At 32.8% G+C, this 13,377-nt stretch overlaps 2 protein-coding genes across 2 annotated transcripts in view; one reads left to right on the forward strand and one right to left on the reverse strand.

Moving 5' to 3' along the window:
• The window catches only part of Mondo (MLX interacting protein mondo), a 372,455-nt gene that overhangs the window by 252,290 nt on the left and 106,788 nt on the right, over positions 1-13,377 (reverse strand). The window lies entirely within an intron of this gene.
• LOC145322069 (uncharacterized) lies at positions 7,799-8,709 on the forward strand. Its single transcript, XM_080163840.1, has one exon. The coding sequence runs from the start codon at positions 8,017-8,019 to the stop codon at positions 8,275-8,277; it is 261 nt and encodes an 86-aa protein (XP_080019966.1). The 5' UTR covers positions 7,799-8,016; the 3' UTR covers positions 8,278-8,709.

Raw genomic sequence — 13,377 nt, forward strand, 5'->3', positions numbered from 1 at the left:
TTCTTAAGGTCTCTAGATTGGCTATGATTGCAACCGCTAGTAAAAGAGGGAATATCTAAATAGGTCGAACATGAATATCATACTTCTTTGTATTTTTTTCAATTTGATTTTATTGTCTGCAATGAATTGGTGTATATATTTAAAGATATATTGGTCTGCTGGGATTTTAGTAGATAGCGGCATTCGGGCATTGTCCCCCAAAAGCTTGAAAAATCACCTCAAATGATAAAAGTTGCTCTAGATCTTCCCCCAAACTAGGACATAATAAAAATGCTTTTTTACTCCATTGTCTTATCCCTCCACCCGAGAGAGGATATTAGGAAGTGTTAGAAAATAGAACCTCCATCGATCTGTACTCCTATCTATCTATTTATCCAGCTATCTATCTACCTTTCTGTTACAATTATTACCTCCCCCCCCCTCCCCCAACCCCTCAGTTTTCCCTTTTTTATTCTATTATAAAGAATTTTTACAGCCTCAATTATTGCAGTTTTTTCATTATGGGTCATTTTTAAGTTTTATGTCTTTTTTGATTTTACATTTTTAAGATTTTTAAAATATTTAAAAATCAAAATAATTAAGCTTAGACATAAAAAAGTTAATTTTAAAATCAATTTAGTTACATAAATAGAATACATAAGAAGAAAAACTTTCAAAATAGAGATGTGTTTTAAATGTTAAAAGCTTAAAATGTTTATTTAAAACAATACAGTTTATCTTTGTAATATTTTTGGCCATTTTATGAAAAAGCTAACTTTAAAAATGAATGAAAAAATTCTCATTTTTCGGCCTCCGAGTCCATTCTTATAAACACATACACACATACACAAATATATACACACACACACACACACAGAGTTATACAAAAGGGTTAAGAAATCATTTCATTGCTTAAACTTTTCGCGGTTTCCCTCGTATTGCATCAGAACCACAATATAACACTCTGATAAAAAAAAACGGAATTTTGAAGTTTATTTCAGGTTAGGTTAGGTTAAGGAATTGTTAGAAGTTATCCGCAGGGTAGGAGCACTATGCATGGGCAGTCTGGACATTAAGTCGTTAAAGCATTGATATTGTATGTCACCCAAATGCTCCAATGGGTATGTAATATGCAGGGAAGGTTCGAACATTAGGCTGTTTATTTCACGAGTCCCCAAACTTTATACTACGTTTTCTTATTTTTTTGACTTTGGGGGCTTTTATTGAATCGTGATAGGTTGGTTCGTTAAGTTACATGTCCAAACGTTTCAACCAATAATTGTAATCTACAGAAGGAATAATTTTGTGTATCATCATTGGGGGTGTACATCAGATATCGACCATTGTCTTATCCCATTAGATCTCTGATTATGTCACCTAAAGTAAAACACCCTTGAATGCCGAGATAAAGGGATATATAATTTAAGATTATTTTAACCCAATTAAATACAAATTATCAAATCTAAATTCTGCATCTAAATCCTTGAAAATATTGAAATAAATTTGTGGGAGGAATGAATTTACTTTTATTTACATATCCTTTATTCCTTGATTAAAACAAGAATCCGTCTATTTGAAGCGCGCCATCCCCCCTCCCCAAACACCGGCTTAGCGAAGTTACTCTATAATTCACTTTGTCCGTTCGTCTGTTCGTAAAAATATGGGAGAAACGGGATTTTCTCAGCCCCTATAAAAGATATAAGGCTGAAACTTTGTGACACCATTTCCATCATTAATGAGCATAATAAACTATAAGACTTCTTTGGCGGTCGGACTGCTTTTAAGCTGGTTTTTGGCTATTTTTATATTTTTACACTTTTACCCATAACTAATTCCTCGTCGTTTAAATATAATATCCATGGCGGTCAGGCTACCTTTTAGCAGGTTTTTGGCTATTTTTATACTTTTTATATATATCCCCATATCTTTGGTGTTTTTGGTCCGGTTTTCAAAGTTTTATTGCATAATAGTATCAAAATTAAATTTCCCGTTGTTTTGGACATCCAGTACGTAATTTATTTTGACCGAATTTGATACTGAATTTCAATTCCTATCAGTTTACAAACTCCCCCCCTTCAGACAAATAAAGAATCAAATAAATAATTGGATGAATGCGAGTAGTCAAAGAAACCGAAATTATTTTTAAGTAGTATAGTATTTGTAAATAATTTAAAATTTTATATTTTAGTAATATTTTTGTGATTTTATGTTTACTAACTGATTAAAAGCCAATACGTAATAATAATAAAACTTTACTCTTTCCCCTCCTCGAAAGAATCTGCCATAATGATGGTTAGAATTCCAAAATTTATCATAAGTTTCTTACAAATGAATGAGATCTTTCTAAATTATTATAAGCTACCTTACATAGCGTCCAAATAAATTACTTTCCTCCATTCCTTATATATAGTATTATGATGTTTTTCTGTGTGACTGAACACAGTAATAGTGTCTGACTGATTATGACGTAACAAAAAAAATTAGCCAATGAGAGGCCACTATAAATTTTACCATTGGTCAATAACGGCCTCTCATTAGCTAATTTTTTTTGTTACGTCATAATCAGTCAGACACTATTACTGTGTTCTGTGTGACTATTTATGTTTAATGAGGTTGATCAGAGAAATTTTTATCGAAATTTAAAAGCGGCCAAGAAGAAGCTAGTAAAAGTGGCTGACTCAGATTATGACGTCAAAAAAATTAACCAATGAAAGGCCAGTATGCACTGTAATTGACCAATGGTAAAATTTATAGTGGCCTCTCATTGGTTAAGTTTTATTTGACGTCATAATCTGAGTCAGCCACTTTTACTAGCTTCGGCCAAGAAAATAAATTTCCTTGCAATGCAATAGTTGACAGACAGACAGCCTTAAAGCGTATGAGAGGGACGTACAGACAAAGTGAGTTGTAGAATAATTTCGGCTCTAGAAATCTTAGGATATGTCGTACGCACATATCTATAGCAAGAATTAATGCAGCTATGTGGAGACTTCGTTTTTCATAGGCGTCTCCGATAAGGCTCCAGCGAAAAAAGAAGCCCCATCTGGCTCCAGTTTAAGCGGGGAAAAATGCATCCACTCAGGCTCCGGCTACATGTTAATGTCAGAATTGAGGATGATTTCCCTCGAAGGGTCTTATGGAGCAAAGAAACTCTCTCTTCTTATTTTGAAATAGATTTTAAATTGGGTGAGAAGGTAGTTTAGTATGTGTAGGTAAAGAAAGCAACTAACCTCTCTGATTTTTAATTTATTACAAAATTAGGAGACGGGTTTAGTGCTCCATAGGCACTCTAAGGGAAAGCACCTAAATATGGAGTATCCATTGCTTTTAAGCGGCTAAAATAAGTTTAAAGCTCTCTAGAAAAAGAGCGGATCTGGCTCCACATCCCTGGAATGATGCTGAAAGTTGTGGAATTGTTGTCCTAGTTATATACGTCAATATCAGGGAGGGAGGGGACACTGGGATATTTATTACACTAGTCCCCAAAGTTTTCTTATTCGTTTGCTTAACAAATTTTGGGACTTTAATTGAATTTTGATGAGTTGGTTCATTAAGTTTAGTGTCCAAACTTTTCAATTAACAATTGTAACCTACAGAAGGGGTAATCATCAATTTATCGTCCATTGTCTTATCCCTTTAGATCCCTGCATCAATATGCATACTTTCCTATCAGGAATTACGTCGCATAATCTTTTCGTCCTGGAATTCATGCCACGAAGCTAGTCTGTTTTTACTTTTTGTGTAATATTTTTGCAGAAAAAATTGTCTTTAGTAATTAGATTTTTTCCTAAGCTAGTAACCTTTTATTTTTATAATTAAAAGCTCTAAAAAGTAGACGAAAACATATTTGAACTAAACTCATGTTGTTATTCATGTGACTGTGCCCTCATTTAATTTCTAAGAGAGGGTTTAGACCCCCTCAATTTATTTGTAAGTTTTCTTTTTTAAGTTACATATATCGTGGTTAAGTTGTAGATGTATTTTATTTTTAAAATGACCAAGTTAATATTGCTTGATTCACTTTAAAGAGATGCGATTGATGATGATTTTTTTTACTTGAAATATATTTCGAAAAAAAAGAAATAATAAAATAGACTTTTTCTTTTTAAATTCGGTTGAGAATGATTTCTAACTGGATGGTTTTTTATCCTAAATTTGTTGCCAGGAGCCGCCGGCAGTACCTGGAGCCGGCCAGAGCTTGTAGTTTATTTATAATTTCTTTCCAGGAGCCACCAGCAGTACCTTGATTCGTCCGGTGCTAGTATTTTATTTTTAAAGCTCTGTATAGTGCCTATAAAAAATGACCAATAATACACAGACTAAATTATCAATGGCATGTCAATTTACATTCTAATTGACCAATAGTAGGTCAGTATTGCGTCTTTTGTAGGAACCATAAAATGCTTTTTTATTTTTAATTTCTTGTCATGAGCCACTAGTGACTAGCAGTACCTGGATCAGCCCGGAGCTGCCAGATTTTGATGATGTAGATAATGAATAATGTAGAATTATTTACTTTTCATGTGTTGCTAAAATGTGGAATATACGTGGATATTATTGCAGGTTAAAATTGTCGTCAATTTAGCTTGCTAACATGGAAACCATTTATTGGTCAGTTCGTTCATCAAGAAGGAGAGAAAGTTGATGGAGAAAAGATGTTGGATGGGGGAATTGTTTTTTTTTAGCCTGTTGCGTGTTTGTCCAAAGACTGTGTTGGGTACCCAACGGAATGATTTCAGACCTGATGAAACCTCCTTAAAAAAATTGTAGGGTTGACGTTTTGTAAAATAGACCTTTTGTAGCAATGTCGTAATTTTGGGGGGATTTTCTTCAATTGGTAGTTTCTCTGCACTTTAAAAAGATAGCCTAAAACCTGAACTGGGTGACAATTAAACCTTAAACCTAATTGGTTATCTTATATACAACTTGTAACAAATATTTTACTGATTATTTTTATTTTTTGGTATGACAAAAATTCACTAAACCTTTCCTACAATTTTTCTAAAGAAAAATATTTCTTTTCCAAAATCACACAACCTTTATTTTATTATGTAAAGTATAGCTAGATGTTTGAGTTTGAAACTATTATCAAACAATCAATAACAAGTAGAATAATGTCTTGCTGTCTGTACGTCAATCCTTTCGAATGAAGATCTCGGTAACCACAGGACCGATTGGATTTTACTTTACTAATATCCAAGGTTTTAGAATATTTGTTCCTTTCGTGGCATGTCCCTTAAAGGGGCGGTTCGTCGTATTTTCACAGAAGCTTTATTCCTATTTCTTGCCCCTGCGGGTGGCTCTAACCCTACGGGGCAAACACCTAACTCAATATAACCTAACCCAACCTAAAATAACCTATCAAAAGCTATTTTGAAAATGAGACGAATCGCCCCTTAAGGGGCGTTACCACGAAAGGGACTATACCCGAATATTGTCTTTGGGGTGGGAGGACACTCCATTATAAAAATAATTGCCTTCCTCTTGTTTTTGTGTTTCAAAGCGTTCTCCTTGACAGTAAAGCTTTTTATATGTCACGGAAAAAGTCTATTTTACTTGAAGTTATACACGTTTGACGTTTTCTTGCCATAAAAGTTTTAAAATACCACTTCTTTTTACCAAATATTCATTGACAGGCCATAAAGGCACCTTCTCATTAATTATTTTAAGCGAAGATTTTCTATAATTAGGGTCGGTCCGTCCGTCTGGAACGGATACCTTTTTTCGTTAATTAAGGCATGTTAGAAATAGAATTGTCCTATCTAGGTACGATTTAGAAAGCATAGCAACTCTATAATCGTTACCAGAATGTCCGTACGTTCATTTTAAACATGTTGATTTTTTTACTTTTTTAACAACAAATTTTTATGTGATCTAATCATCCGATTGATCTGATGTTTGGTATGATGATTCCTGGGACAACAAAGTATAATGTTATAAGCAAAGCAACTCTATAATCAAGTCCTAAAAATGTAAGTATGTCCATAAACATTACCCTGTTTTTAAGCAGTTTTTCAACAAATTTACTTACAATTTTGATTCGACATGAATTCCCTACAAGTGTTAATGTTCGTTTGTGCTACCGTTTCAGAGCTTCGCTTTTATGGATGTTGTCATCCTTGTTTTCAATCTGTTTCCATGCCATATCACAAGATTATAAATATATAAAGCCAGTTAGATATGTTTGGGACAAGATTTGTGAATAAGCCAAAGTCACGTAAAGTCAGGGTTAAGTTATTATAACTTGGTTAAAATACTTATATTAATGTAAAAATATTTAGGTGTATTTTTGTCATCAAAACTGGGAATTTGACAGCCTCATTGAATTTCATTGGTGTGAAAATGACAGTAAAACTGTGTTTATGACTGTAGTAAAGGTGTAATTTTGACAGTGGATAAAAAATATTGCCAAAAATACACCTAAAAACGAAATTGACAAAAACACACCAACTTTTTGTCAAAAACACAATGGTTGTATTTTTTCTAGTGGTAAAAGTGGCAGCACCCCAGACAATCGACTTTAAATCTCTAATTATTATAGACAAATTTAATACTTCTAGATTAAAATTATTAAGTTAGCTAGGACAATGCTAGTTTCAACTAACCAATCAATATTTAATAAGGTGTTAAAAGTTTTTGGATTAGATTAGATTAGATTTATTATTCTTGGGTGTACATAAATAAAAAAAAACAATAATAAATGAATTAAATGAATATTATATACATTTATATATACACTTACAGTCAAATTTTTATTGATATTGTTAATTTGTAAGAAAATTTTCTTTCCAAATGGCAGATTCCTAAAAAGTAGGAAGTATGCAGGCCATATAAGTAAGAAAAGAAATAGAAAAATATAATAAGCAATAAATAAAATCATATTGGAAAGGATGAATGATAATAGGAAGGATTGTAAAGGGCATACAAGTCTCACACCATTATTGCAATAATAGAAATTTTAAGAATTTTCACAAAAAAAATATAATTAATTTATCAGATTTCAAACAATATTGAAAAGAAATATAGATCTATCTACGTTCTTAAGCTAGCGAATGAAAGAGCATGTTGATTTTCCTAGTATAATTTACACCCAATGTCCTCTCCCAATCTAACTAATATGGAATGTTGAAATTGTCTGATTTTAAGAAAGACAGACATATTATAGCTTGCCATGTACCTTCCCTTTTTAATTTGTCCCATATATTGCTTTGTTATTGTTTTTAAATTATACGCTTTGCGTCATAACAATACAAATTGTACTTCTTATCTTATTAGAAAAAAAATTTAAGAAATTATATTAGAATTTTAGTAAAAATGTTTAGATATTTTTCTGTATATGTTAGTGAAACCTAATTTTATGATCCAACTTAAAATATTTTACTTTTAGTTTTATTCATTTTCATTTCCCCCCATTCTCTTCTCAACCACACACACACACACACACACACACACACACACACACACACACACACACACACACACACACACACACACACACACAGACAAGCAACCCCTGTTTTCCCTTTAACTCTCATTAACTATCCCAGACACTCACACACACACACACACACACACAAGTATGGCGACACACACACAAACAAACACAAATGTTCAAATTTGCCGGGAGTCGCTCTTTTTGGCCATATATATCATCTTTTTAACTTATTTTCTCCATATTTTACTAAAGAAAATTTAAATTTTTAGTAAAGGCACCCGAATTCAATTAAAAAATTGAAGATTTTTTGTGGAATAATGTTTTTGAAATAGAAAAACCTATAATAATAAATGCTACGTCGGGATTGGTTAGAAAGAGAGAGCTATATAGTAGTATATATATACAGTATACAGCTATATAATAGGGGCCGGTACTATTGCGTGTCTCTGCGAGACACTGCCTAACCGAGTTTGAGCAGTGCCCGCCACTATATAGAACACTCTCCTATCCTCTTATTATACATTCTACTTTAAACATCCACACTATATAGTTGTGTTCTTTACTTCGTATATACATACCTACAAACCCCAAACTCAAACACAATGCCCAAGGGATCCGGACTTACCAAGCCTCTCGGCCTCAGCGACGAGCTCGCCGACCTCATCGGTGCCAAGAAGGGAGAGAAGCTGAGCAGACCCGAGGTTGTGAAGAGGCTCTGGGCCTACATCAAGGAGAAGAAGCTGCAGGACCCCGAGAACAAGCAGTTCTTCAACCCCGACAAGAAGATGCAGCCCATCTTTGGAAACGAGAAGGTCAGAGCCTTCGGTATGGCCAAGCATTTGAAAGCTCATCTCATCAACTAAACATCTCATCATGTGACCGCCATATTGTATTTTAAGAACAAAGACGACACTTAACAACATCTTAACAACTACAGGAGGACGTCAATCTCTGACTGGCTCTGACAAATTTCAAAACAAGGACGTGTGTCGACGACAAAAGAAAGCAAGAAACCAAAAATTTCTCCAACATCACATTTTTCCATCATCCAAAAAATAGTGGAATTCTTCTATTTTGTGACAAATGACAACAAATTTATTAAATCAGTATTATTCTGATTCTTAACAAATACAATATTTTGTCATAATTTTTGATTATGATATTATATATACAAATTTCATGTAAATCATGTAAATTTACTCGTTCATAGTACAAATATCCCATAATAATAAAAATTTGTAATGTATGTATTACTTAGATTGAACAAAAAAATGATAATAAAAGTAGAAACAGAATTTTGTTTTAGTTTATTTGTGTTTTAATTTTATGATTGTAATATTTTGCAGCATAAGATCTATGAAGTTTTTTAGAATTTTTTTGTAAGGCGCCATGCTTAATCTTTGCAAGACCCCAAAAGCTAGGAGCGAAGTACCCATATGGCTAGTTTAAGTGCGTATGTCTGCCAAAATTGTTTTGTTACATATATCCCAAATGTCAAATTTGAGGCTTGGGGAATTTTTGCGTAGGGGTGAAGAATTTGGGGGGAGGGGATGGAATATTGGGGATTTAGAGGGTTTGTGGGGGGGAGGGGGAGATGTGTAACGCTACACTTTGTTATTAGGAAGCCCTTTAAATAGCTTCTAATTATGTTACTAAGGGGATGTTACAGACAAAAGGAAGCGCGGTTGTTATTTAAGATCTTACTAACGGCTCTATCCATTAGTTAAGCTTGGAACTAATAAATTATGATAAGGGAGGGGTGGAGGTAAGGATAACGAAAATGAAATTAGGTTAAGTACTCTATGCCCATCTTTCTTTATAAAAACGCAGAAACATAATTTGTCCGCTAACAAAATAATAAAAAAAGTTTTGTACTAGTAATTTCTAGTTAAAAAGTTAATCTATTATGCATCAAGCTAAAAATAGTTCTCTAGTTGATTCTAGATCTATTGCATTTTAGGTAAAAGTAATTAATAAGGTTTCGACATTCAGAAAAGGTCTCTGTAAAATGAGAAAAACGGACTAACGAACAATAACAAATGTAGAGGGACATTTCATTATGAAAAGAAGTAAAAAATTATTTTATACATCCTGATAGACATTTTTTGATTGTCTTAGGAATCAACACTGTAAAAATCAAGGCATGATGCTTGGTACTATTTCAAAATTATTTCTCATTGTTACAGGAATCTAAATGCGAAAGTTTGAAATCGATAGAACTATTCTTACATGCTTAAATTTACGGACATTTTAGAAAAGTAAAAATGCTTCCCATTTCAAGAATAATTTATGTCAATTTGTTTGCAAAATTATATGATTATTATATCATCCTTTGTACTATAACATAAAAAAGATGTTTTTGCATGTGTCCAGTAAGATCTCTAAAAATGCTTAGACTAATATTTTTGTATTCAATAAACTTGGACGTCCAATGGGAAGGGGGTTTATTCCTAGGCTATCCCATTGTTTTTTTTTTGTTTTTTTTTGGGGGGGGGGGGATTAAATCTTTTTTGAAATGGGATTGTTTGGTGTTTAAGAACCCCTCCCCGAACGAAAAAAAAATCTTCAAAACCCACAAAAAAATTGTGCCATCGTGCAAAGCTCTAGTTATTTTTTTGTAATCAAATATATTTTAGAAGGTTTTTAACCCAATTATTAAAATTTTGAAACTATTTATTATTAAGTTAGAAAGCTACTGATATGATATTACATAATTTGTAAATATCAGGGATCTTAAGGGATAAGATAATGGACGATAAAATGATCTGTTCACCTTTAGTTGGATTAAAGATATTGTTAAAAAAAAGTTTGAATTATCAATGAACATTTGATGTAAAGGACCCAAAATTTTTAAGCCAACGAATAATAAGCGCATCTATAAAACTTTGGGTACCCTTATAAAAATTCTAGTCCAGTATCACCTCCCTCCCTGGTAAAGACATATTACATATGTAGAAAATATCTCTTGCGCTGCCTGCAGCCTACCTCAGATAAAGTGCCTAAAAAGCTTAAGAACGTCATTTCAAGATACACATAAAATATATGTTTAAATCTTGGACAAAAATACTTTTTATGATTTTGAGAAGAATATTTTTTTATTATAATCTTAACTTTTAAATATAATATGTTAAAAGATCTAATGAATATGTTGTAAAAAGATAAAAAAAAATCAGACTAAAATTTGTGGCTAGCAACTAAAAAAATATTAGAATAACAGAACTGGTTATTAGATCTTTTCATGAAAATACCCACTTTCGAATTTCAATCTTCTGCTAACCTAAAAAGTTACTTTAGGGGCCTAGAAATATATGTACAAAATTTCAGCTCTCTATCTCTACTGGCGACCTAGCGCCAGGCATGTAAAATATCAACAGATAACGGTAGCACGGCGGTTTTAACAATATCTCAGTAATGTGCAGGTTTTCAGCTCTTCTGCATATTTCAATTTAAACACATAAGGCCAAAGATATTATATCCAAAAAATCTTTTGTCAAAGTCTACTCTAGACCTAGCGCCAGTCAGTTTTCTAAAATCATGCATTTTATACCTGTGAAAAATGAAATCGCCAGCGCTAGGTGTAGAGTAGACTTTGACAAAAGATTTTTGGGATATCATATCTTAGGCCTTATGTGTTTAAGTTGAAATATGCAGAACACCTATATTCACCTTCCAAACCATTCTCTAAGCATTTTAATTTTTTTTAGAAATAACGGGATTTCAAAACTGCCTATTGAAAAGGCCTAAAAAATATCTTTTTTTGTCCCTTTTTTCACTGTATATAGTTACAATTTATTAAGATATTATTCTCAGTTAAAAAAAAATTGGCGCTTCCAGCACCAAAACCGGCAAAAACAGGCAGTTAAACTTCTGAACCCCTACTTAACCCCCTGACAGACCCCCCCTCTATCTCGGCTCCTGTTACAGATAAAGACGTAAAACTTTTTTCTGGTTGTTTATGTGTATTTTTAGAGAATTGCATTTTCTTGTCATAGCAGTCAGACCGCTCCTTATCCGCTTTTTAGCGTTCAGCCGCTAAATATTAAAACAGCTGTAGAGCGGCCAATTTTAAAGCTAAGAAAACCAAATTTTATGACAAATTATTATTTTTATAATAAAAAAAATACCTTTTTTGACCATCGCCGAAAAACGACAAATAACGGAAACCGCCAATTTTGGCGGTAAAACGGCCAATTTTAACGCTAAATAATATTTTTATCTGTTTATAGTTACAACTTATTAAGATATTATTCTCAGTTTAAAAAAAAAATTGGCACTTCCAGCACCCAAACCGGCAAAAACAGGCAGTTAAACTTCTGTATCCCTACATAACCCCATAACAGATACAGATAGAGATGTAAAACTTTTTTCTGTTGGTTCATGTGTATTTTAAGAGAAAATTACTTTTTCTAGTCATAGCGGTCAGACTGCTCCTTATCCGCTTTTTAGCAGCCAGCTGCTAAATATTAAAAAAGCTGTAGAGCGGCCAATTTTAAAGCTAGGAAAACCAAATTTTATGACGAGCAATTATTTTTCATAACAAAAAAAACGACAAATAACGGAAACCGCCAATTTCGGCATTAAAACGGCGGTTGGCGGCGCTAGTTTTATCTGTTTATGATCACAATAAAGACTACATACAAAAATTGGCTGGTCTAGAGCTGTTTTAGAATTCCGCTACTGGCAGCTTAAAAACGGCAAAACTACAGGTAGGAAATAAAAAATCAGTTAAAAATCGGTCAAGGAGTGGCCAAACGGTCATGGCCTTACTATTCACACAAGTTTATTATTACTCAAGAATTAATATATATTTTTTAAAAAATTTAATTGATTTGAAGCTTACATGGACTGCCGCCACTGGCTGCGGTCAGCTGGAAACAACAGCTGATTTAAAAAAAAAATTTAATATGTCATGTAGGCATGTAAGATAAGCTTAATTTTACAATTTTAAGTCTATGAGTAAAAAAATAAATACACTGGAGCCATTCAAAGTTATTTGAAGACTAGGAGGATTATATCCTGCTGGATCATACCTGAACACCTAATTTTCATCTTATTTTTTACTAAGGTTGATTAAATATTACAAAAGTAATTACAAGAGAGTTGTCCTTACTTCTGATCTTAGAGCTTTGTCTTTATGGATGTTGTCATCCTATTTTATGTCTGTATTTAATCACTTATTAATGTTGTCATCATTGTCATATTATTTGATAAAAATATCAATGCTTTACAAATAAAATTTATAGAGAAGATCATCTTGATGTTTTTAATAATTAGATTTGTATATTTTGATTTTGTTGTTAACCCTTTGTAGACAAATTGATAATATTTCTAAATGTTATTTTTTTAAATTGTCTGCGTCTGGCATCTGACTAAAATAAAAATCTATTACATTAGTTTAAACAATTAACTGTCTTGACCCTTTCCAGACCTTAATCAGCCAATTTTTGTATGTAGTCTTTTATTGTGATCATAAACAGCTAAAAATATTAATTGGCGCCGCCAACCGCCATTTTACCGCCGAAATTGGCGGTTTCCGTTACTTGTCGTTTTTAGGCGATGGTCAGAAAAAACATTTTTTTTGTTATGAAAAATAATTGCTCGTCATAAAATTTGGTTTTCCTAGCTTTAAAATTGGCCGCTCTACAGCTTTTTTAATATTTAGCGGCTGGCTGCTAAAATGCGGATAAGGAGCAGTCTGACCGCTATGACTAGAAAAAGTAAATTTCTCTAAAAATAAACATGAACCAACAGAAAAAAGTTTTACGTCTCTATCTGTAACAGGAGCCGAGATAGAGGGGGGTCTGATATGGGGTTAAGTAGGGATACAGAAGTTTAACTGCCTGTTTTTGCCGGTTTGGGTGCTGGAAGCGCCAATTTTTTTAAACTGAGAATAATATCTTATTAAGTTGTAACTATAAACAGATAAAAATATTATTTAGCGCCGCCATCCGCCGTTTTACCGC

The sequence above is a fragment of the Acartia tonsa genome, chromosome 6 (assembly GCF_053477335.1).
Source record: "Acartia tonsa isolate MP-2025a chromosome 6, ASM5347733v1, whole genome shotgun sequence".
Taxonomy (NCBI): domain Eukaryota; kingdom Metazoa; phylum Arthropoda; class Copepoda; order Calanoida; family Acartiidae; genus Acartia; species Acartia tonsa.

What these genes read in the sequence shown, in the direction of transcription:
- LOC145322069 (XM_080163840.1), top strand. Translation starts at nt 8,017, where the DNA reads ATGCCCAAGGGATCCGGACTTACCAAGCCTCTCGGCCTCAGCGACGAG.